The following is a 24,048-nucleotide window of genomic DNA, read 5'->3' on the forward strand; positions in this document are numbered from 1 at the left end:
CATAACATCAGTCTCCTACTCGATCCTATTCAATGGAGAAGCTCAAGGTCATATTGTACCGAAGAGAGGGATAAGGCAAGGGGACCCCTTATCCCCTTACATCTTCATCATGTGCAGCCAAGTACTCTCCGGATTGTGTACGGTGGCACAGAATCGAGGCACACTGGCGGGAATCAGAGTGGCCCGAGGAAGCCCTCGCGTTAACCACCTCCTCTTCGCAGACGATACGATGTTCTTCATCAAGACATCTCAGCGAAATGTGGACACTCTGAAAGGTATCCTGGCCAAGTATGAATCCGCCTCAGGTCAGATGATCAACACTTCAAAATCATCCATCACGTTTTCGAAGAAGACCCCCACGGAAGTTAAGACCAGAGTACATGCCAGCTTAGGTATTTCAAGAGAAGGAGGATTAGGAAAGTATCTAGGACTCCCGGAACACTTCGGGAGAAGGAAGAAAGATATGTTCACATCCATTGTTGACAGCATACGACAGAAGGCGTCGAGCTGGAGCTCTAAAAAGTTATCGAGCGCCGGGAAGCTTGTGATGCTCAAGTCAGTTCTCTCAGTCAAACCGACATATGCTATGACCTGCTTCAAACTACCTCTCAGCCTCATCAAACGAATCCAATCAGCCCTAACTAGGTTCTGGTGGGACGACAATCCTAATAAACGAAAAATGTGTTGGGTTGCCTTCTCGGAACTGGCAAAATCAAAGGGGGAGGGAGGTCTAGGTCTTCGCGATATAGAGACCTTCAACGTGGCGATGCTAGCTAAGCTTAGCTGGAGGATAGCCACTAAACCAGACTGTCTCCTTGCAAAGGTCTTACTGGGCAAGTACTGTAAAGATAAATGCTTTCTGCAAGTCTCAGCCCCAACCTCCATTTCACACGGATGGAGAAGCATCTTGTGCGGTCGTGATCTACTTTTGGCAAATATGGGGAAAGCTATAGGCAATGGAAAAGATACTTTGATTTGGGACGAGCCTTGGCTGTCTTCAGACAAGCCATCACGCCCAATGGGACCACCTACAAGGGAATCAAACGACTGGCGAGTATCAGATCTAATCTTGGAGGACTCCGGGGAATGGAACAGAGAACGAATCGAGCTCATACTACCTAATGCCGCTACTGAAATTCTCAGCATCAAGCCAAGCAAGTTAGGCAAAACAGATGCTCTGGTTTGGCTCCCAACAAAGGATGGCGAATACAGCACTAAGACGGGTTACTACACAGGCCTAGCTTTACAGGAGACAACACAACCACAACCCTCACCCCAACACCCTTGTAACTGGAACACTGACATTTGGAGAGGAGCTTTCTCACCGAAACTCAGAGTATTCCTTTGGAAGATCGTCAAGGGCGCACTTCCGCTAGGGGAGAATCTTGAGAAGAGAAGCATTTTGTCTGTTTCAAAATGCATTCACTGTGGCCAACAAGAGACGGCAGCTCACCTTTTCTTACACTGTAGTTTCGCTACAAAGGTGTGGGAATTGGCTCCGCTACTCCATGTACAATATATCACCTCGGCTACTACCTTCACTACAGCTCTGAAAGAGTCAAAAAGGACTACTACCCTACCACCGATAGGACTGGCTGATGGACCTCTGTTTCCCTGGATTTGTTGGACAATTTGGACTACTAGGAATCAGCTAATCTTTGAAAACAGAGTTTTCTCACCATTGGAAACACTTACCAAAGCAATATGCTTGGCGCGCGAATGGCAGGAGGCTCAGCTTCACGGAAAGGTGCAGGACCCAACTATCCCGGTGCTGAACCGGAGAATCAACGCAACCAACACTTTTGCTGGAGTCTCGGTGTATACTGATGCATCATGGAAAGAAGGATCAAACAATGCGGGGCTCGGCTGGATCTTTACGGACCACCTAGGAAGCATCATCATAAAAGAAAGCAAACTGGAGGAGTTCGTATCGTCCCCTCTCATGGCGGAGGGTCTAGCATTACGAGAAGCGTTGCTTCAAGCCCGCCGGCAGGGCTTCTCCACTTTGACAGTGTTCTCGGACGCTCAGACGTTAGTCAGAGCCATCAACGACAGAAAACCTCTTAAAGAGCTGTTTGGAATCATCCATGATATCCTACAACTGTCTCTTGAGTTCTCTGTTATTTCCTTTGTTTACATTTCTCGCTTAAACAATTCAGCTGCAGATGCCCTTGCTAAAGGTGCTCTACTAGCTTCTTCATCTACTCAGCTTCCAGTGTAATACATTTGTTTTAATTTAATGAAGTAGTCGTTCAAAAAAAAAAAAAAAAATATCCAATTAGATTATTGTTGTCATTGGTACCCAGACAAAGTTTCACTTCCTGTCTGTGCTGGAAATGGGGGAGCGAAACAGTTGCCTCCTTAATGGTACAAAGAGAATGGTATAGGTGTCATTTTTCTGTGCTTCACAACGCAATTTTTATCTACTCATATGTCTACTTTTGTCAAAGCAGATCTTGCTTCAAAACTCTCGTCAGTGGCCACTGGACAAGTCTTCAAGTACCAAACTTTGATAGCCTGAACAGAACACACACGTATCACTTATCGTCCCAACATTGATCGGTGCCCAATGAACAACAACGGTCATCACTCATCAACGTGGGATGTCAATCTTCACAAAAGCGGCCTTCTTGCTTGGTATGATCTCTTATCTTCTCCTTTTTTTTTAATTTTTCCAAATTATGTATAATATGATGATTACGTAAGTTTGAGTATAATTGTTTACTGTGTGAAACTAAACGAACATGATACCTCGTCAAATTTCTATTGATTGTTAAAGATAACATGTTTGTTATGATTTCAAATTTATTTTCATTTAGTGTTCTAATTGATCTACTAATATCCAATTTCTCCCTTTTTATTTTCTTTCTTATAAGTTTTTGGTGAAAAGATTATTATATGCTTACATTAAGACTTTATACTTTCAAACTTTTTGGGAAAAACTATGTAATATTTAACTGATTATGTATAAACTTAAGTGTAATTGAATGTGTGAAAACTAATCAATCATATGATATCTTGTCAGTTTTTATTGATCGTTATAGATAGCAATGTTTGTTTTGATTTCACACTTATTTTCACTTAATTTTCTAATTGATCTACTAAGATCATTTTTTTAACTCCTTAAAGGTTTTTGATGAAAGGTTTTTTTTGTTACATTCAAATTTTATACTTTCAAACTTTTTTTGTAGAAATTAAGTGTAGTTGTATTATTACCAAACATGATATATCCCATAAATGTTTATCGATAGTTGGAGATAACAATTCTAGTTATCAGTTATTTTAAAAATCTATTAAATTATTTTGTTATCAAAAGGCAAATCCTTTCTATTTTTTGTCATCAGAACAAACTTTGAAAAAATAATGCAAACTCACAGGATTTTAAAAATCTATGTAAAAAATAATAAACAAACATGATTTTTTCTTGTGTTCACCCGGTAAGATGAATTTCAAAATTCACCACAAAAATAATAGCTATCAATATTTTTTTATTGGATACACTTAGTCTTCAGTACATTATCTGAAATCCAAAAATCTAACAAAAATCAAACCGAAAAAATTGAGACCAAACCAATACGAAAATTACAAAAATCCGAAAAGTTCCTATATTTCTAATCTAAAAAATAAAAACTGAATCGGGACCGAACCGAGAACCAAATAGAAACCCCAATATAATTTTAATATATATATACAAAATATAACTTTTAAATAAAAATATCTAAACCGAACCGAAAAATCTGAATACCAAAACCGTAAACCCAACACTAAGAATAAACCCTAAACCCTGCCCTAGGATTAAACCCTAAACCCTGCCTAGGGTTAAACCCTATTTACTATCCTAGGGTTAAACCCTATTTACTGTCCTAGGGTTAAACCCTAAACCCTGCCCTAGGGCTAAACCCTAAACCCTGCCCTAGGGTTAAACCCTAAACCCTGCCCTAGGGCTAAACCCTAAACCCTGCCCTAGGGCTGAACCTTAAACCCTGCCTAGGGTTAGGGTTAAACCCTAAACCCTGTCCTAGGGTTAAACCCTAAACCCTGTCCAAGGGTTAAACTGTCCTAGGGTTAAACCCTAAACCCTGCCTTAGGGTTAAACCCTAAACCCTGCCTAGGTTAGTGTTTAACCCTATCCGAGGATTAAACCCTAAACCCTGTCCTAGGGTTAAAACCTAAACCCTGTCCTAGGGTTAAACCCTAAACCCTGCCCTAGGGTTAAACCCTAAACCCTGCCCTAGCGTTAAACCCTAAACCCTGCCCTAGGGTTAGGGTTAAACCCTAAACCCTGTCCGAAACCTGCCTAGGGTTAAACCCTAAACCCTCTCATAGGGTTAAACCCTAAATCATGTCCGAGTGTTAAACCCTAAACCCTGTCCAAGTGTTAAACCCTAAACCCTGTCCTAGGGTTAAACCCTAAACCCTCTCATAGGGTTAAACCCTAAACCCTCTCATAGAGTTAAACCCTAAACCCTGTCCTAGGGTTAGGGTTAAACCCTAAACCCTGTCAGAACCCTTAACCCTGCCTAGGGTTAAACCCTAAACCCTCATAGGGCTAAACCCTAAACCCTGCCCTAGAGTTAAACCCTAAACCCTGCCCTAGGGTTAAACCCTAAACCCTGCCCTAGGGTTAATTCCTAAACCCTGCCGAGGGTTAGGGTTAAACCCTAAACCCTGTCCAAGTGTTAAACCCTAAACACTGTCCTAGGTTTAAACCATAAACCCTGCCTAGGGTTAAACCCTAAACCCTCTCATAGGGTTAAACCCTAAACCCTGTCCTAGGTTTAAACCATAAACCCTGCCTAGGGTTAAACCCTAAACCCTCTCATAGGGTTAAACCCTAAACCCTGTCCTAGGGTTAGGGACCCTAAACCCTGTCCTAGGGTTAGGGTTAAACCCTAAACCCTGTCAGAGTGTTAAACTCAAACCCTGCCTAGGGTTAAACCCTAAACCCTCTCATAGGGTTAAACCCTAAACCCTGCCCTAGGGTTAAACCCTAAACCCTGCCCTAGGGTTTTAACCCTACCTAAGATTAAACCCTAAAACCCTACCTAAGATTAAACCTTTAAACTCTTCCTACTTAAAACAAATAATTATAATATTAAAACAATGATTCTCTTTTTGTAGATGAAGAAGCAATGATTAAGTTCTGCTAATATTTGTTTGGATTCAACCAAAACATTCTTAGAAAGATTTTTTATTATATCTGCCAAAATTTGTGTATCAATAGGTCAAGTAGATGATGTTATATATGGTCTACGATAAGAAATTTTTTTTAGAAAGTTTTTTTTAACTATTACCTTAGAAGGTGAATTTATTTTGAAAAATATATTATGTAAATCAATAATAATCAATAACAATTTATACAAATTAATACAAAATATTTGACTGAAATTTTATAAAATATCTGTTAAATCTATTGTAAAAAACTGACAGCTTTACTAAACAGGAATGTCTCTGTGTAGACACGTGACAAAAGGCAAAAAGACAAAATGAATAGATTTCGTGCGTCAGAGTTGCGTCACTGTTTCTTCAATTTATCGTTGGCTTGAAGTTAAGGGAAACATAATTGTTCCTCCAAACAGAGTAAACAATGATTGGTAGATAAAGAAATTGTGGTAGATACACTTTCTTTACAAAATTCAAAGCTCGAAGAAAAGTTTTCTTTTTTAATGGTGGTGGTGGCTCTGCTCTTAACTATGGTTTCCGTAGAGGGTTTATGATCTTAAGTGGAAGTTTCCTGAATAACACCGACGGATTTTGGAATCTGACGTTCTGGGTATTTGAGACTTCCTAGAAGAGAGGATGGGTTTAAGGTTTTTATGATCGGTTTTGTGGGAATTATTATCCAGATAGAAAGAGTCTAGGTTTTGGTTTGTTGTGTTATATAGTTTTGTGGTCAATGAAGAAGATAATTGGGAGTCCAGGAACAGTGAGTGGGCTGATGTTGAGGTTAGGGCAGTGTGCGACTGCTGCTGCTTCCATCGGTGTTATGGTCTCTGCTCCTGGCTTCTCTAGCTACACTGCTTTCTGGTAATTTTTGATGTTTTTATCTGAAAAATCTCTTCTTATCTGGTTTGCTAATCTCTTGGTGATTATGATTAGTGTATCTGTTTATATCTGAGTCCATCTTAAAAGGCATCTTCAACCCATACCTATTTTTTCTTTATAATTCCAAAGAAAATAGAGTAACTCTATTATAGGGCAAATCATTGGAGCAAAACTTACCTTATAACAGAATTATTCTATTTTTGTGAAAACTATTGAGGAAAAAATAGGTATGGATTGGAGATGGTCTTAAGTTGTATCTGTGCTTGGTTTGCTCATTTGAAGATACAGCCGACAAAACTAGTGTTTGTTCTGTCTGATATTTTTTTGGCTTATGGTTTCAGCTTCTTAGTTGCATCTATGGGTCTTCAAATGATTTGGAGTTTGGGACTTGCGTGTCTTGACGTATATGCTATAAGGCGAAGAAGCGATTTACAAAGCCCCATCTTATTGAGCCTCTTCGCAGTTGGTGATTGGGTACTGATTCTATCATCCTAGTAAACAAACAGAGTTTCATTAGCAATGACTCTGTTATAAAGTTGTGTTTTGCTTTTGGAATCCTGTAGGTCACGGCACTTCTCTCCCTTGCGGCTGCGTGTTCATCTGGAGGAGTTACGGTTTTATTCACAAAAGACACATTATTTTGCAAGCAGGCCTCCCTCTCTTGCAATTGGTTTCAGATTTCTGTCGGTTTAGCTTTCTTCAATTGGGGTTTAGCTGCTATATCGTCTCATGCAATGTTTTGGATCTTGATATGACATTGAACACACCCCACCTCCGTCACTTTTAGATATATCCATTTATATGAATCGTTTTTCTTTTGTCTAACTCATAACCGGAAACGAGGGCAAGTGTTCAAAATCATTTTTGGTGAATCCTTAAGACAGCTGACTCTCAGTAGTGTATGATTAATATCATTAGAGTTATGTACACACTATCCAACTGTTCCATTCAAATATTCTAACTTATACACTTTTATCATGTCTTGAAGTCAACATAGGATTTTTTTTTTTATCTTGATTACGGCTAAAATAGTTAAGTCTTTGTACAAATCTTTCAATCTCAGAAAACAGTAATCGAGCTACAAATAGAGCTTAAAAGATTAGTACAGAGTTACCTTTATGGAAAGAAAAAATACAGTGAAAATGGTGACAACAGATGTAGCAAGCAAAACTCCGGTTTCTATTAGTCTTCTTAACAATACTTAAGGATGAAATGAAAGATGGTGAACCGGAGGATGATTAGCTTATGCTTTACCTGCTCTTTTGGTAACCAAATCAGGACGTAGACGTGAACTGTATTTACATTATTATGGAAGAATCACCATCCCTTTGGCGAAAAAAAAGAATCACCATCCTTGAAAGTTATTTGGGCGGGATGCTACAACGTTTTAAAGCATTTTAGTGCTGAGAAACAATTCTTGGAAATTCAGCATGCATCAAATCCAAAATTTATAAAAAGCTAGTTTCACTTTACAATGCATATAGTAGTATATGTAACTAATTAGATTTGTATAAAGCTGATTATACATAACTATATTTGTACTTCGATAATATTTCTGTTTATGCTCCTACCTATTATTTGGATATACCAAAAAGATGTATTATCTAATGAAGTTGATAAATAAAATAAGAAATAGACAATAAGTAGCATAAAATAAGTAACTCTTACAATGTGTTTGTTCTTATTAAGTTATCATCATCACCTAACACGATCCTAAAAAACTATTAGCCATCTCTATTTAAGTGAAAGAGCCAATTATATCTGCTTTGAAGCCAAATATGAATAAACACAGAATTTGCTACCGTAACCAAATTCTTTGTCAAACGCCTTCAAAATGTATTAGTTAGGCCTTTATATCCCAAGTAAAGTTTACAAATAAGAACATTTAATTCCTGATAAACTCATATTTCAGAATTTCTGTTTTATGTAAATTCCTTAGAGCATGTGAGTTTCTCAATAAATCGCTTACTAATTAAAAAACAAACAAAAGAGAGGGTGTGATATTTTTGAGAAATTTTCTCAATATTTGAATGGTTGATAATTTTTATTGTTAAAAACTTTATAAATCTTTTATCAATACTGATATTCTTAAATTTGGATTGCTTTACAGACTGCATCCAAGTCTTTGTGGATTTGTAAATAAAGTAGCTCGAAAATATATTAATATAAATAAATGTCGTCATCCAATGTTGGATTTGATTTTTTGGTTTTAGCCAATGTTGGAGTTGAAAAATAGAATAAGAGACCAGTTAAATAATTGATCCAAATTGTATCTATTAACATATTATGGAGTTTGACCTAAAAAATAGTGGTTTTCAAATGGATTTGTATATTTTTGTGGAGACGACTGAATAATTTCTCCATCCTTTAAAAATGAACTACTCATTAATACTATAATATGTTTCTTAGGAAAAAATCATTTTAAAAATAGTTTATTGATTAGGAATGACAAATTATCATTAGTTAAGTAAATAAACAAATTAATGAAATAAAAATTAATGATAAGGCTTTGATTGCGAACATCAAAGCCTCAAGGTTTGCTTCATGGAAGTTGAGACTTTCCTTTCACATCTTTTCTTTCGTTCTTGTAAATATATTTTTGTTTGTCTATTCTCCTCAATGATACATATCCTCTAGCTAAGGCTCTATTTACCGTCACGATTAATTATGCGTGGCAGCATACACAATTACACATCGCGTCACGTCATTATCCCTACCCATTTCTCTCTATATATTATATCTATCCATTCACACAGCGATCACAAAACCATCAAAGCTTAGAAATCTCACAAGACAAAAAGAAAAATATTTATTTTGATCTTTACAGAGAAACGAATGGAAGGTTTGATTCCATTCTTGTACAAAGCCTTTGTTATGTATAAAAGAGAAAGACGCTTCTCGTCAGTTTTGTTCAGCGATCATCACTCTCCTTCTACCGCCGGTTATTACACGCGACTTCTCGAAGATTCCCCAGCTAGTTCTGGACCGTCAGATCTCAGGCTACTGGGACCAAACTTTCTTGCAATGTTGGAAACGAAGTCGTCTCCCAGCACCAATTTCTGCATGAATGATGATATATTACATATTTCCGCATATATATTTGGTTTGCATGGCATTGTGTTAATTGTATACAGACTGTTATTATATTTCTAAGTAAAAATTAAATTTTGTTAAACCATCAAAACTATGGTTGCTAAAGTGAATGTATACCGAATGCATTTATGTACAAATTATTTCCTCTGGATATGTATATACTCAAAACAAGGACCAGACCATAACTACGGTTTTTTTCTTTGAAATCTATTTGATTTTTTTTTCTGTCAACATCCTTGTTAACCTACAGCATAACAAGCTACGTAGAAAAGGAAAGCGAGAAGTTTCTTGAGGCCTAAGCAACTATTCAAAAACAAAGAAGCATCTTTTACGTTATCTTTATTATCATCTCAGAAACCATTTGATTAACTAGTAACGAAATCATATTCTAAATTGGAATAGAGCAAACGTAACTAATAAAAGATAGATTGAAACCACAAGAATATCAAAAATAAAATATTGGTTGGTAACAAAATAAGGAGGAGTTGCCATGTTGGACTAGGCCAGGAATCGATTTCTCTCTAGTGCGAAATTATTAGTTCCAATGTGGCCACGCGGATATGGACCCATGCTTACGGCCCATTTAAATATTTAGGAGATAATCCATCCGTGAATTGCACTTCCAGCCAGGAATTAGGTTTGTGTTTATAATTGATCCGGGTTTAATTCTTTTTTTAAGCAAAATTAAAAAAAAAACAGAAATAAGGAAGTTGGTGCAAAAAAAAAGAAATAAAACCCAATTTAAAATATAATTTATTTGCTGTCATGGAAGAGGTAGTTATGCAAAGGTCGTGGACTCACGAGGTTGGTTAGAATTAATTTGCCTCTGAAACATTTATATTTTTACACGTTTTTGTAACATGAAATCTCTATGAAGATAGTCAGTTAACCAATCGGGTAGAAAGCATTTACCGCGATTCATGTGGGACGGCATCTTCTTATTATATCCCTTCGCAACTATCTACACTCGATTAAAAAATAAAATTATATTTTTTCCAATTGTAAAAAAAAACATTCAAACTCTTTTCTAGTGTCATACCCAAGACAAACTCTTCTCTGGTGGGAAACAAATTGAATTTATAACCAAGGGACATCCATAGATTATCAAATAAAAGGGATAATTGCCATATATATATATGTAAGAGTTTGTTTTGGATTTGCTGCTTAAATATGCTTATATTTGAGTTATAGGGATGGAGTTTGGTACTTTGATGTTACCAATGATCCTCATTCCTCATCAGTGTCTTCACCAGCATTTTTCTGTTCACATTTTAACCTAAACTCTTTAGATGGACTAGTTAATTTGCCAACTTGTGATGTACTTACCCAATATATTCGAATAATAATGCAATGCTCATGTGTTATATTTCAATTCTTCCTTTATTTCGGGTTTGGCTGATTCAGCTTAGTTTACTCACATGGAATAACCTAAGGATTCTCAGTCATTGAATTTTGTATTTCTCTCTCGTGTCTTCTTAGCTAAAAGCGGCGGTAATTAATTAATTACCAGTGTCCGGCTAAACCCGGGTTACGCAAACACCAATAAACCGACGCCTCTTATTCTGATTGAACCGACGTATCTTTAACTTTTTTTTACTTCCAACTGTCTTTTTTAACTTCCCATATTCTTCTCCACTACTCTCTCTCTCGCTCTACCCATATATATACGTCAAGTTATCTCACTCTGATCCCATAATACTGTTCCGAGAGTGTACGAGTGAAAACCTTAAAACCGGTTTTAACTAACCGGTTCCAATGGATAATCTACTCTGCGACGAGTCATGGCTCTCGGATCCTTTAACTCCAGAGCCTGAACCAAACTTCTGCTTAAACATTCATGACGATCACGTGGTGATGTCTCCGGGCATAGATGCAGCGAGGGTAGAGGAAGCCATTTCTATAGATTTGGAGAAAGAATCATGTTTCAGTAATCACGGACACAAGTTTGTTGAGTTTCTTGCTTCTAAGAAGTTAATCGATGCTAGGTTTCGAACAGTTCAATGGCTCATTCAGGTATATTCATACTTATTCTATAATTCTTTGGGTCCCCTTTGTTTTCAGGAAAAAAAATAGTTCGCATCTTTGGAGAATCTATCTATACGTGATATTTGGGACAAACCCGCTAAATATCATTAATACTTAACAACCCATATAATATTTAGGATAGGTAACCACATTTCTACTACTATCGAACGGCGGGTTTGAATTTCTCTTGATCAGACTTATTATTCTTTTTTTTTAAATGCCTAGTATCCATGTTTGTGGGAAGTATATTTCACTGGTAACCTATCCATTCCAACGAGTAGTCTTACTTTATGTAAATCGCATGTTTTTCAGAAAATAAATTCATATTCTAATAAACGGTTTTTATTGATGTTATTCTTGTTGTTGTTATCTCTCAGACTCGGAGTCGGCTTAATCTTTCATTTGAAACGCTTTTTTCCGCGGCAAATTGTTTTGACCGGTTTGTCAATGTTATCAGCTGCGACGTAAGTATATGGATTATTAATACGTTAACATTTGTACTGAACTAGATGAAGATAATGGAGAAATTAATATAAATATAACGACAATTGTAGGAATGGAGTAAATGGATGGTGGAATTGGTCGCAGTGACCTCATTATCGGTCGCATCAAAATTTAACGACGTTGCTTCCCCTTCACCTCAAGAACTTCAAATGGAAGGGCTAACTCATATGTTTCATCACAAGACCGTCCTTGAGATGGAACTCATCCTGTTGAAAGCACTAGACTGGCGTGTTAACTCGGTCACGAGTTTATCTTTTTCACAAATTCTAATGACCAAAATGGGGATAGCAGGAGGAGATATAATGATGAACCGAATCACAGAACATCTGTTAGATGATTTATGCGGTAAGAAGACCATATACAGTATATATATATGTGTGTGAATATTCATTTATTCATTTTGAGGATGTTTCTTGTTGAGAAAGAAAGTAATATTACAAAACGATGGATCAATTCTGAATCTGGATGCAGATTTGAAGATGCTTGGATATGCACCAAGTGTTGTAGCGGTGGCGGCTATGTGGACTGTCTTAGAAGAGAAAGCAGCTCTAGAAGACAACTTTGGGAAAATTATGAATCTTTTTGGACAAGAACACAAGGTAAAATCAAATGTTAGTTTTGCACCTATAGTATAACATTAACAATTGGAAATATTCTTACGAGTGATTTATTTTGATAATTGCAGGAGAAAATTGCCAAATGTATCCATGTTATGAAATCTCGAAACGTTGAAAAAGGTTGGGGAAGAAAAGTTAGTGAAGTGAAGAGTCTTGTGAGTGTGTTGCAGAGAGGCGATATAATGAACATGAACGATGTTTATTACGGCGGAGATCTTTCTACCATTTTTCAGATTTTACGTTCCGAAGGAATCAATAAGAAGAGAGATAGAGATTTCTACGAAGACAAGCTTCGTCCTGCAAAAAGAATGACATTTGTTATGTCAGATTGATTATCACATTTATGAAAAGAGATGAAACTACATTTTTGAATAACAGAGAATAAATATGTTTTTTTTTTTTACACAGATTACAGTAAAACTGTCATGTACTGTTGTTGAATAATGTATGATGAGAACTGTTAAATAATTTCTATTGTTCTTATTTTATTTTGTTATTTATTTAGTAAAATTGGAATAAATACGCACACTAAAACATAATGGAAATAATATCGCCAGAAAAAACATAATAAAATTGTATAAATTATCATCACCACGCAAATAATTGAGTATGGAGTAAACACGTGGCGAAAAATGAATGGATGGAAGAAACAGATCACTATATCCACAAGTTCAGTTCTGACTTGTGAAGAAGATAAAGACTGTTCAAAAGGTAAAGAAAATCTATTGCAGAAAAACATGAGCTCGTCCCCGTTAGCGTCATCTCTCTTTCCATCTCCTCTTTCGACCTTGTCGGCTCATAAGCATGGCCGGAGCCGGAACTTCTGTGTCAGTCGGAAGGAACAGTGTCTTCGTGTTCGAGCTACCAGGCTTCCGGAGGGGGTGAATTTTTTATTCTATTTTCCCACAAATCAATATCTCAAAACAAAACAAACAGCCTGCTGCGTGGTAATAATATAATCGTTTTTGTAGATGATAGTGCCAAAAGTACAGCCCAAGTCTCAACCAGCGTTTCTGGGATTCACACAAACAGCTGAGATATGGAACTCTAGAGCTTGCATGATTGGTCTCATTGGCACTTTCATCGTCGAGTTGGTGAGTTTTCTTCACAAAAGAAGCTTTTGTATGAACGAAACTTATAAACTAAAGCTGAAACATTTTCATTTTACAGATTCTGAACAAAGGAATACTTGAGTTGATCGGTGTAGAGATTGGTAAAGGCCTTGATCTTCCTCTGTAATCTAAAAGCTTAAAAGCTTTAATCACACATCATAATGTAAAACTTGTTATATATGTTATCGTTTGGGATTCTTCACAACCAGTGTTAAGGTTTTTTAGAGGACACGAGTGGTTCTTGCATCTATGATGCCTACTTTACCTAATGGTTCAGAGAGAGTCAATGCTTCTGAAAGAGAGATACGTCTGTTTCTCCATGCAGATTCAGCCCATGATTTCATCTTCTCTCCTTCGCTTCTTCTGTTCTCTTGAATCAGTAGGAGCTCCGCATACCCTCCTGCACCAATCACCCACCAATCCAAGTTTTCTTAGCTAATGTCGCAATAAGTGAAAGAAAAAGAAAAGAAACAGATTTAATCTTCCCCACCTCTTGCTAGAGCCATTACCTCCTGAGTCTCCACGTTTATTATCCCTATAGTAATCAGCAAAATATATATGGTGAGAGCAAACGGTATTAATTTAGGGTTCAAGAATCTCGTCTGAATGTACCTTCTGTATCATCCAGTGGAGGTGCTTTCATGAGCTCCAATGCTCTTCTAAAGAGTCCCTGAGATGATGAAAAGAAACATGTGTAATATGAGGAAAGTCTAATGCTTTGGAGTCTAAAGAAACTTTGTTGTTTCTGACCTCTTGAATCATGATAGAACTCGATCGTTCTTGCTTTGCTTTGTTCCGGTACATGAGAGCTATTCCAGTTAAAATCACGCCAACCTTGGGATGATTGTGTCCTGATCCGAGTAAGCACAGTATCCGTAAGGCTGGTGCATTAATTAAAATGAGTAGATGGACCACTGAGTGTACCATAATGTTCCTCAGCGCTTGTCAATGCACTTGTCAGTGTTTCCTCCGCATCACCAAAGTTCCTAATAAATAGCAACACCAAAACAGAGTGACGACTGATATAACCAGAGGTGAATAATTTAGATTAGAGAGGACCACAAAACTCAAAGCTTACCCAATGTGTGACTCTAGCTGGCCAAGAGCAAATGTGGCTGCTAATGAGACTGCTTTCAAATTCATATTACAAGAACTCATGGAATCCTTGGTCTCTGTCACTCCTTGAATAGCCTTTTGATACATCTCCTTTGCCATTTCAAATTTTCCAGTGGCGTGCAAGAACTCACCATAAGAAAGAGCAATGTTACTACCTTTGCAGATCTCATGGTTCTCAAGTCCTTGAAACAAAGATTCGGCTGCATACACACACAAAAAAAAAGACCTTACAATTAGGCTATACATGAAACTAAGAGGAAATATGGAAAAAAACATCAGATAGAAGAAAAGTAAAGCTTGAGCTGCTCTTCTCTACCAGATTCAATACTTCCTTTCACAAGCTCAGTGAGGCCTTTGATCGTTTTAGCTGTGGCAGCCACATCCTGAAGATTCTCATGGCCTCTCTCTTTAACCAGTTCCAGAAATTCATCAGCAACATTCAGTGAAGCATCATCCTAAACAGGTCAAATCATAATCAACTTTCTAACACAACCTCCCACATGTAACACACAAACTAAGTAGCACTGTTGGGATTTGAACCTGTCCAGACTGAATCAGCAGACCAACAAGAGCTTCCACAGCAACAACTGCCACAACAAAAATACACTTCCAGACTCAATAACAACCTTAACAAAAGAACACATATCCACAAAAAAAAAAGTAAAGGTTTTGGAAAAACCTCTAATAGACAAGGAAGAGAGGGTGAGAGACATGACTTGCTTGAGGCGTTCAATGGCCTCACTACTGTTCCCACTGTAAACCCACAAGAAACCAAACACAGTATATATAATCTTAAGCAAAACATCAATCAGAGAGAGAGTAAAGGGTAAAAAAGATGAAACCTTTCGTATAGTAGATCAGACATAGCGAGCAAGACTGTTGCTTTAGAGTCCTGAGAAACCTGATCATCGCTAGCTTGATTCCCAAGGCATTGCTCAAGCACTAGCATCCCTTGAGCATAAGTTTCATCTGCAATTTTTTTTTTCGAATTTTGTCAGAACCGTAGGGTTTAAGCGTTCATTTGAAATTCCGATGATCATAAAACAAATAAAAACCTGATCTTTGAGACCTAGCGTGAGAAAGAGCGTAATTGACCATCTGAATCGCAACGTGGTTAGCGTTTGGAACGCTGATTTCACCGTGAATCAATCTCAACGGCGTCGCGTATCTAACAAGGCTCCTTCTAACGGGGATCGCGCGGCCACGAATCGTTGCGGCTGCTGCAGCAGCTCTTGCACATTTGGTAGCAGCGTGAATCATTATCGCTCGATTTACTCTTTCTCGTGTCCAGGAGAAGGAATAAAACTCGGCTCTTCCTCCCCGTCGCTAGCGGCGGTGGACAATTTCAATCGGTTTGAGCAATTATTTAAACCGGTATAATTTTAGTTTGGTTCGGTGATTAAATTGGTCTGGTTCAATACACTTGCAAGATTTTATTCATTGTTCATGATTTTATAAATTTGTGATTACATGACTAGTTTATTTAATCTCTTGCAATATAACTTAGCTCTCTTGCAAGATGCTTATCTACCAAATGATGCAACCTCCCCACTATAAAAGATCAACAAAGTCTAGAGTCTAGTGACATTCTTGCCATCAATAATCTCTCTTACTACCTTTTATGAGAACATGTAAGAAAAAGAGAGTGTGATGATTTGTTTTGTGCAAATATATCCTATGTTTGAAAGAAAGCAAATCCCCACACTGAAGTTAAGCATCTATGCTCTTTTGCTGATTTTATCTACAAAGTGAAAAAAGGTCATGGCAAAAGTAATAAATGTCAGGAAATACTAGCAAATGGTGAAAGTTTATACAACATAAATATATCATGAAAAGTAAACTATTAGAAAAATAGCCAATCTACAAACTACAAAATTTTAGATTAATTAAAAAAAAATTGAAGATGAAATTTCAGGACTAATATTTTACTATGGATTGAAGGATAAAATTTACGAATATTTTTACAATAATAAAATATTATTCTTTTTCTTTTAATACTCCTTTAACCCATCTTTTTATTTGTTTTAATATCCTTTCTTTAAGCCATTCTTAAAACGAAAAAAAGTACAAATAAATCTTTAAACTTTACAGAAGGCTCACAATCAAGCCTCTCTATCTTTCTCTTCCCCACTAATCCCACCAAAGACTCAGTCTATAAAAGGTTAGCGCTTGGCAGTTAGTTCCCTATACAACAAATCCACTTCACCATTTACACTCTTGCAACCCAAGTTTCCACCTCTTCCTCAACCACGTCCTTCTCCATTTCCTTTATTAATATTCTCTTCAAAAGAGCAAACTTTAGAGAGTTCAAAGATCCTAATGTCGAACAATGCAACTCTCTTCCTTGTCTTTCTCACGATCTCCACCTTCTTATCATCCTTCATTGGTACGATTATATCTTAAAAATGGCGTCTTTTATTGTTTTTTTTTAAACTTCCTTTGTGAAAATTCTATCTTTCTTTCTTTTGTATTGCAGAGGGAGCGCAGCTTATACTAGTGAACAACTGCGAGGAGAGCATATGGCCGGGGATTCTCGGCGGCGGAGGCCAAGTCACGCCCAAAAACGGCGGCTTCCACATGGGAAGCGGCGAAGAGACAATCATCGACGTGCCGGACAAATGGTCCGGCCGCATCTGGGGTCGACAAGGCTGCACCTTCGACCAAAACGGCAAAGGCTCGTGCCAAACCGGAGACTGCAACGCCGGCTCACTCACCTGCCAAGGAACCGGCGGCGTCCCGCCGGCAACCGTGGTGGAAATGACGCTAGGCTCATCCTCCTCGCCGCTTCATTTCTACGACGTGAGCCTCGTGGACGGGTTCAACCTCCCCGTGTCGATGAAACCCATCGGAGGAGGAGTGGGGTGCGGCGTGGCGGCTTGCGAGGTGGATTTGAATGTTTGCTGTCCTTCGGCGTTGGAGGTTAAGAGAGATGGGAAAGTGGTCGGGTGTAAAAGCGCGTGCTTGGCGATGCAGTCGGCTAAGTACTGTTGCACGGGTGAGTATGCGAATCCCAAGGCTTGTAAGCCGACGCTGTTCGCGAATCTGTTTAAAGCGATTTGTCCGAAAGCTTATAGCTATGCGTTTGATGATTCGAGTAGTTTGAACAAGTGTAGAGCTTCTCGTTATGTTATCACTTTCTGTCCTCCTAAGTGAGGGGTTTGTAATGTTTATTGTTGTACGGTCTGGTTTTAGATTATTAAATGAAAAGTTAAACCATCAAAAAAGTAGCTATCCTTAACAAGAGATGGTTCATGCTAAGAATGTGATCCATAGTGAGTGAATCCAAGAGCTGTCTCTCCTCTTCAGCAGCTGAGCGATCTTCTTCTGACATGAAAGCTGATTACTTTGATCCGATCTTCTAGAATCTGTCTCAGTTTTTCATCACCTTTCTCTATGCTCCGAGTTTTGTAGCAATCTCGCAGTCTTAGTCATTCTCTTGTAGAAGGAGGTAATGCAACAAGTTGAGAGCTTTCCTGATGAATGACAAAAGTTTGAGACTCTGCCTTCTTCAGTGGAATTCTTCAATTATCCGAGAGTAATAAGAGCATAGTTACCTTTGAAATCTTACGTACACTATCAGATCCCAAAGCATCTTTCAAAGCTGTGACCCCAAAAACAAAAGGAGTACATTCATCAGACTTACCATAAAGCAGATTAAAACAGCCATTTGATCAAATCTAAAAGTTTATTAGGACTCAGAGCAGCTTACATGATATATTGCACCGAGCACCTGTGTTCGAGAATGCATATAAGTAAAGTTCAACATCAATGACTTAAACCATTGGCTTCCATAACCGACTACTGTTGACTTCGAGGGTGGTTGTTTTCAACAATTGTGCTTATCACATCTGGCAGACTTTGCCCGGTTACTAACTAGCATTGGAGTTTTTGAGGTAGCCGAGGAGAGGTACTAATCCTCCACGATCTGCCCATACACTCAAAAACGTACATGTTAAGCTAAGCATATAAGAAATACATAGAAAACTCAAACACCATCATAGTCACAAGAGATTCACCATTAATTAGTCATATCAATAGATCCAACATGATCCAGCAAACCTACCAAAAAAACACAATAACTAACTCTTTCTTTTTGTAAAAGTGTAAAACAAATATAAGAGGGAAATAATAGCTAAGAATTAACTGATAGGAAATAGATATTCGACCTTCAATATCTATCTTGAGAGGTGACATCATGAGTGACTTTCATCTCCTCAAGTGTTTTGTTTTATGGTCTTTGTTCAGTTTTTATTGTACTTAAGCTATTTGTGTTTTGGGGATGCTTAAGTTTCCTCTCCTGATACCATGCTATCGTCCGATAAATCGGCGAAATGGCTTGATTTGTCCTGTCAGAAAATGTTTCTTTTTAGTCATCACTTATCATGCTTGTGATACTTTCATTTCATTCCATTTTTTTGATCTTATTCTATTATTTACAAGGAGAATTTATTCTCAATAGATGTTGTTGACCTGAATTCGAACGCTTCCGAGATCAGTATCATTGGTAAACGTAGCAATCAAGGACAGTATCTGGATGGACAGTAACCTAGTGCTGGCAATTCCTGGTCCTGACAGATTTGTTTATTTTATTTTCTAAAGATTTAATGACAAACTGTCATTGACTTCTTATATCACATGCATTCACATCTGCTTGCCTCTATTTTCCACTACGTGTATATTTCTGCCCCTTTGTTAATAACAACCTCCTGGAAAACGTTTCTTATATTTTTATTCCTTAACTAAAAAATTTCAAGGAACTTAAAAAAAAAACAGTTTCTAAAATGAAAAAGAAAAAGAAAAACGGTGGGAGTGTCATATATTACGTGACTATAAATTGGAACTAGAAAGCAGAACACGTTTCATTGCCTCCACTCTTTTTTCTTCTTTATTTTCAAAACTAAGACAATAGTACACAAAAGAAGATGAAGCCAGAGGAGACATTCGAGCAAGAAAGGGAAGATCTGTATCAGACAGATGAAGAAGACGAAGAAAGCCAAGCCGGGAGCTCTGTTCCGTCAACTCCGTTATCTCGTAATGGATCCAACAACGATCCCGTTTCGTGGCCTAGAAGTTACCGGTAAATTAAAAGAAAGTTGCACTAATATTTTCTTGTGTAGTGTAACTATTAGATCTGAAGAAACTGTATCATCCTTTCGTTTTCTTGGGGTTAATTCCAGACAATCGATGGATATGTTGACCGGAGTTACACCTCCGATGAGGACAAGTTTTGTCTCTTCATTTCACAGGAGGCGACAAAGCTCTGTTTCCGGTTCATTTACTTCTTCCACAAGCAAACAGCAACTTCTCATCGACAAAGACAAAGATGAGATCCAAAACAATGTTGTCACATCCATCAAATCATTTCTTGCTTCTCATCTCAATCTATCAGTCCCGGAGGATCTTTCGTTTCCCCAAGAAACCCGCAGCTGCACGTTCTCTCAATCCGTACTCAACGGTAATAACTGTATCTATGAGTGTTTCAGTCTGGCTTTTGGTTTAGTTCTTGTCAGTGTTTAGAAATGTTCTTTATGTAGTAAAAAAAATATAATCAATACGAGTTCGCCCTAAAGCTCGAAAGCTCTCAGACCCGAGAATCGAGGTACGCTTGCAGCCGCCACATCTCGACGTCGATGAGCCCTCTGGCCGCCGGCGTCGAGCCTTCTTTCACAGCTCTGTTCGTCTTCCGCTCCTCCTATTCTTCATCTCCACCGTGTTCGTGAGTTCGCCGATCTGGTTCTCCGCCTTTGTCAACCTCTCTGCTCACGCCAGTGTATCTCTTCGGAGAAAGCTTGCTGTTGTGAGCCGAAGCTCTCGTCTGTCTCTTTACGGATCTAGTACTACTAGACCGAACATTTTCTGGGGGGTTCCCCAAACCGTTGAGTTTCTCGCCGGTTACAGTCGCTGTTCTTCATCAATGTCGCTTTCCTGCTACGTCTATCTATCTCGCGACGAATATCCATCCCGTTCTGGGGTCGACGCCTGTCATCCAAACGGAACTGCGCCTCACCAGCCAGATCCGTCACCATCTCCGCCGCCTGCTTCCCCTGTCCTCACGCCGAAGCTTCCCTTCCTCCACCGTGCTTTCTCCGTCGTACTCGCAATATCCCGACAAGGTCATGTTTCTATTTCTCTTGGGCTGGGTCTTCATGTATTGAAATTGGGCTTGGTGAGTCCAGCGGTGCTTAACTATTATTTGTCCAGCCTAATGATTATTTGCCTAAAGAATTTTGGTGGTGTCACTGAAATCTTTAGCGAAGCCATTCTACATACATCTTATCTCTCTTGTGCGAAGAGTTTATCAGGATCACCTTCATCAACATTCACCTCTTTCTCTTTGGAGAAGAGAACCATTTTATCCACTATCTCCTTTTTAAGGAGTGTTTCCCTTCCAAACGTTAAATGGAAGTGTCCACCCATATCTATAACTGTCTTGCTATCTTGCGTAGCGGTCTGTTCGGGGCCTGAAGATGCAGCGGACTTCGTTTTGCTGATATTCCGAGGTGCGGATTGGGTGTTAACGTCACAATATAAGGTGACTAGTTCTCTGCTGTGCGACCATGTCGTAAAAGCTACATTGACGCATTCAAGCATCGTCTTGAGTTCGCTGTCATCTTCTTCTTTTGAAGATCTATCCATTTTATGTTATGCTGTTGTAGTTTATCTTTTTAATCAAAGAGGATGGATAATTCCTTCTATCTGTTGTAGGCAAGCAAGTTAAAGTTAAAAAAGAAGTTTGTGTTCAAAAAAAAAAAAATGTAGTAAAAAAATCAAAATAGATGTACTGAGTTTAGCATAGGTTTAGTTTTTTTTTGGCTTAACTAGTATAGCTTTAGTTGTAATTTAATTATTCATCAATAGTATATATATATATATATATATTTTTTATATAAAAAAATAATATATATTATTGGATTTGTTTTGGAAAATCCTTAAATCCAAGTTTATTTTTTTCCTGCATGGTTTGTTATTAGTCAAAATTTTAGCTTCTTATAATACCTATTATGTATGACTTGTAACTTATTTTATCTTTTTCGCGGTTGTAGGAATCAATGTTCTATGTGGAGTAGCTTTACTTACAATGCCTTATGCAGTGAAAGAAGGAGGATGGTTGGGGCTTTTCATACTCTTCTCCTTTGGCGTCATAACTTTCTACACAGGTATTCTCCTTAAGAGATGTCTCGAGAATTCACCTGGAATCCACACTTACCCGGACATTGGTCAAGCTGCATTTGGCACCACAGGACGCATCCTTGTCTCTGTAAGATTTTTAAAATGAATCTCAAGAGATCATGGTGACTTTGGTCGTGTGTGATCCTAACTTTAGATTTTAAATTACATTTCAGATACTTCTTTACGTGGAGTTATATGTAAGTACCAAACTCTTTTTTCATGTTTCTTTCTTCATTGACACTTCAATGTGATATGCCTTGATTTTCCACGTTCCTTTTCCATTGCATGTGTGTTTAAACCGGTTCTATTAGGCCGAATTTGAACCAGTTGAGTCCATCACAAATTTACAACATCGTTATTGACACTATTCTATCTTTTTTTTCTAGGCATCTTGTGTGGAGTATATAATAATGATGAGTGATAATTTGTCTGGGATGTTCCCAAACACATCCTTATATATCAGTGGACTATCTCTAGATTCTAAACAAGTTTTCGCCATTACCACTACTCTAATTGTTCTGCCCACTGTCTGGCTCAGAGACCTTAGCTTATTGTCCTATCTCTCAGGTTCATTTCTCCTATTTTCACACAAATATGTTATAGATTTTATCTTCTTAATAAGTCCTGAGAGATGTTTGTATATTGATTTTTTTTTTCTTAGCCGGAGGTGTCTTCTCTTCAATCTTGCTTGCACTCTGCCTCTTTTGGGCTGGCTCTGTCGGTGGAGTTGGATTTCACCTGACCGGAAAAGCTCTCGATATAGCAAACTTACCCGTTGCAATCGGAATTTATGGGTTCGGTTTTGGAAGTCATTCTGTTTTCCCCAACATTTACTCATCCATGAAAGAGCCTTCCAAGTTTCCTCTTGTGCTTCTCATCAGGTAATAAAACACCTGCTTGTAACGCAAGAAACCTTTAGGTCATACATCATTAAATATTAATCTTTGCTTTATACAGTTTTGCGTTTTGCACCTTATTTTACATCGCTGTAGCGGTTTGTGGATACACGATGTTTGGTGACGCGATTCAATCCCAGTTCACACTGAACATACCTCAACATTTCACTTCATCTAAAATAGCAGCCTGGACAGCGGTTAGACAACTATCAAACCAACAAACTAGTATATTCTTCACATTATGCTCATAGTATTTTTCATCAATGACTTTCAAACTTTTCATATGTAGGTCGTTACACCAATGACGAAATACGCTTTAACCATCACTCCAGTCGTGCTAAGCCTTGAAGAACTCATACCGTCTTCGTCAAGAAAGATGAGATCCAAAGGTGTCTCTATGCTTTTTAGATCCGTCTTAGTTCTCTCCACTTTGGTCGTTGCACTCACAGTTCCATTCTTCGGTAAGCTCTCTATCTCTATCACTCTCCCATTAGCTTAGCTTCTTTCTCAAGAAACCCATTTCTTGAAAAAAATAACACGTTACTTACCTCGTGTAATTAAAAACGTTAATTACAGCTACTGTCGCGGCTCTGATCGGATCTTTCATCGCAATGCTTATAGTAAGTTTCCAATAAAACAAATCAATCTATTTAGTAATTAGCGATGAAAGCACGTTTTTGACGATTTTGGTTTTCGTCTTCTCAGGCGTTAATATTCCCGTGTCTATGCTATATGAGCATTATGAAGGGTAGATTAAGTAACTCTCAAGTAAGGACACAATTAAATCTTCAAATTGTCTCTATTTTCATTGTTCACAGAAAATTTTGACTGCAAAATGTTTTGGTTTTCAGATGGGAATTTGTATTTTCATCGTCATTATCGGCGTTGTGAGCGGTTGCTGTGGGACTTACTCTGCAATCGCTAGATTAATTGGCGAAATGGCCTAAACGGTTTTACTCTTTCTCGAGAAACTTCATCAAAGAAAAGCAAGGAATACAGGATGTGATACCCTTCAATAGAATAAAACCAATTTTTTGCCAACTTTTAAAGATTTCTTTTGCGATTTTATTTTATTATTATAATTTAAGTACTCTACGATCGAGTGCTATATATATATATATATATGATATAATCATACATGACGTTCAGTTTTTGCTTATATTAATATCAGTTTGTGTCATGCATCTATTTTAGTATTTGCTTGTGTCATTATTTGTGGAAAATGGAGAGGATGTTTTGGAGTTAAACAGACTGCTACAACGATTATCACAGTAGATGTGTTGTCTCCGGTAATGAAAATGGAGGAGGTATATTGAAGAGAGGGGGGTCAACTGACCCCTGTGATTTTTTGAAAAACAAAATATTGCTTGTCGTTTTACAATAAATTTAAATATAATGTTGTAGGATTAGCATGTTGACCCCCTCTAATATTTGCTAAATACCAGTTAAAACTCAAGATTTTTCAATAGT

The 24,048-nt window shown here is 37.8% G+C and overlaps 6 protein-coding genes and 1 pseudogene across 6 annotated transcripts; 5 read left to right on the plus strand and 2 right to left on the minus strand.

Moving 5' to 3' along the window:
- Nucleotides 1-5,431: 5,431 nt before the first annotated feature.
- Nucleotides 5,432-7,023, plus strand: LOC106429144 (CASP-like protein 5B1). Its single transcript, XM_048767918.1, has 3 exons — nt 5,432-6,027; nt 6,387-6,519; nt 6,609-7,023. The coding sequence occupies exons 1-3, from the start codon at nt 5,897-5,899 to the stop codon at nt 6,798-6,800; spliced, it is 456 nt and encodes a 151-aa protein (XP_048623875.1). The 5' UTR covers nt 5,432-5,896; the 3' UTR covers nt 6,801-7,023.
- Nucleotides 7,024-9,979: 2,956 nt separating this feature from the next.
- On the plus strand, nt 9,980-12,682 carry LOC106443021 (putative cyclin-D7-1). Its single transcript, XM_013884641.3, has 5 exons — nt 9,980-11,151; nt 11,541-11,627; nt 11,718-12,012; nt 12,139-12,266; nt 12,353-12,682. The coding sequence occupies exons 1-5, from the start codon at nt 10,894-10,896 to the stop codon at nt 12,614-12,616; spliced, it is 1,032 nt and encodes a 343-aa protein (XP_013740095.2). The 5' UTR covers nt 9,980-10,893; the 3' UTR covers nt 12,617-12,682.
- A 219-nt stretch (nt 12,683-12,901) lies between these two features.
- On the plus strand, nt 12,902-13,598 carry LOC106429111 (light-harvesting complex-like protein OHP1, chloroplastic). Its single transcript, XM_013869852.3, has 3 exons — nt 12,902-13,165; nt 13,256-13,378; nt 13,455-13,598. Exons 1-3 carry the CDS (start codon nt 12,917-12,919, stop codon nt 13,521-13,523), a joined length of 441 nt encoding a protein of 146 aa, XP_013725306.2. The 5' UTR covers nt 12,902-12,916; the 3' UTR covers nt 13,524-13,598.
- Nucleotides 13,556-15,851, minus strand: LOC106429122. The gene is made up of 11 exons (XM_013869865.3): nt 15,568-15,851; nt 15,355-15,481; nt 15,192-15,265; nt 15,053-15,099; nt 14,829-14,967; nt 14,475-14,712; nt 14,321-14,382; nt 14,147-14,247; nt 14,009-14,066; nt 13,887-13,931; nt 13,556-13,796 (listed from the first exon to the last, which is right to left on the minus strand). The coding sequence occupies exons 1-11, from the start codon at nt 15,770-15,772 to the stop codon at nt 13,618-13,620; spliced, it is 1,275 nt and encodes a 424-aa protein (XP_013725319.2). The 5' UTR covers nt 15,773-15,851; the 3' UTR covers nt 13,556-13,617.
- Nucleotides 15,852-16,097: 246 nt separating this feature from the next.
- LOC106443020 (thaumatin-like protein) lies at nt 16,098-17,736 on the plus strand. Its single transcript, XM_013884640.3, has 2 exons — nt 16,098-16,898; nt 16,989-17,736. The coding sequence occupies exons 1-2, from the start codon at nt 16,832-16,834 to the stop codon at nt 17,663-17,665; spliced, it is 744 nt and encodes a 247-aa protein (XP_013740094.2). The 5' UTR covers nt 16,098-16,831; the 3' UTR covers nt 17,666-17,736.
- On the minus strand, nt 17,721-19,262 carry LOC125591173 (annotated as a pseudogene).
- Nucleotides 19,263-19,278: 16 nt separating this feature from the next.
- On the plus strand, nt 19,279-23,758 carry LOC106448934 (amino acid transporter AVT1E). The gene is made up of 11 exons (XM_048767937.1): nt 19,279-19,589; nt 19,690-19,967; nt 21,556-21,770; nt 21,856-21,879; nt 22,069-22,249; nt 22,344-22,563; nt 22,640-22,775; nt 22,868-23,039; nt 23,155-23,198; nt 23,284-23,346; nt 23,430-23,758. Exons 1-11 carry the CDS (start codon nt 19,435-19,437, stop codon nt 23,523-23,525), a joined length of 1,584 nt encoding a protein of 527 aa, XP_048623894.1. The 5' UTR covers nt 19,279-19,434; the 3' UTR covers nt 23,526-23,758.
- The last annotated feature ends 290 nt before the right edge of the window (nt 23,759-24,048 follow it).

Source organism: Brassica napus, chromosome A3 (assembly GCF_020379485.1).
Source record: "Brassica napus cultivar Da-Ae chromosome A3, Da-Ae, whole genome shotgun sequence".
NCBI classification, from domain to species: Eukaryota; Viridiplantae; Streptophyta; class Magnoliopsida; order Brassicales; family Brassicaceae; genus Brassica; species Brassica napus.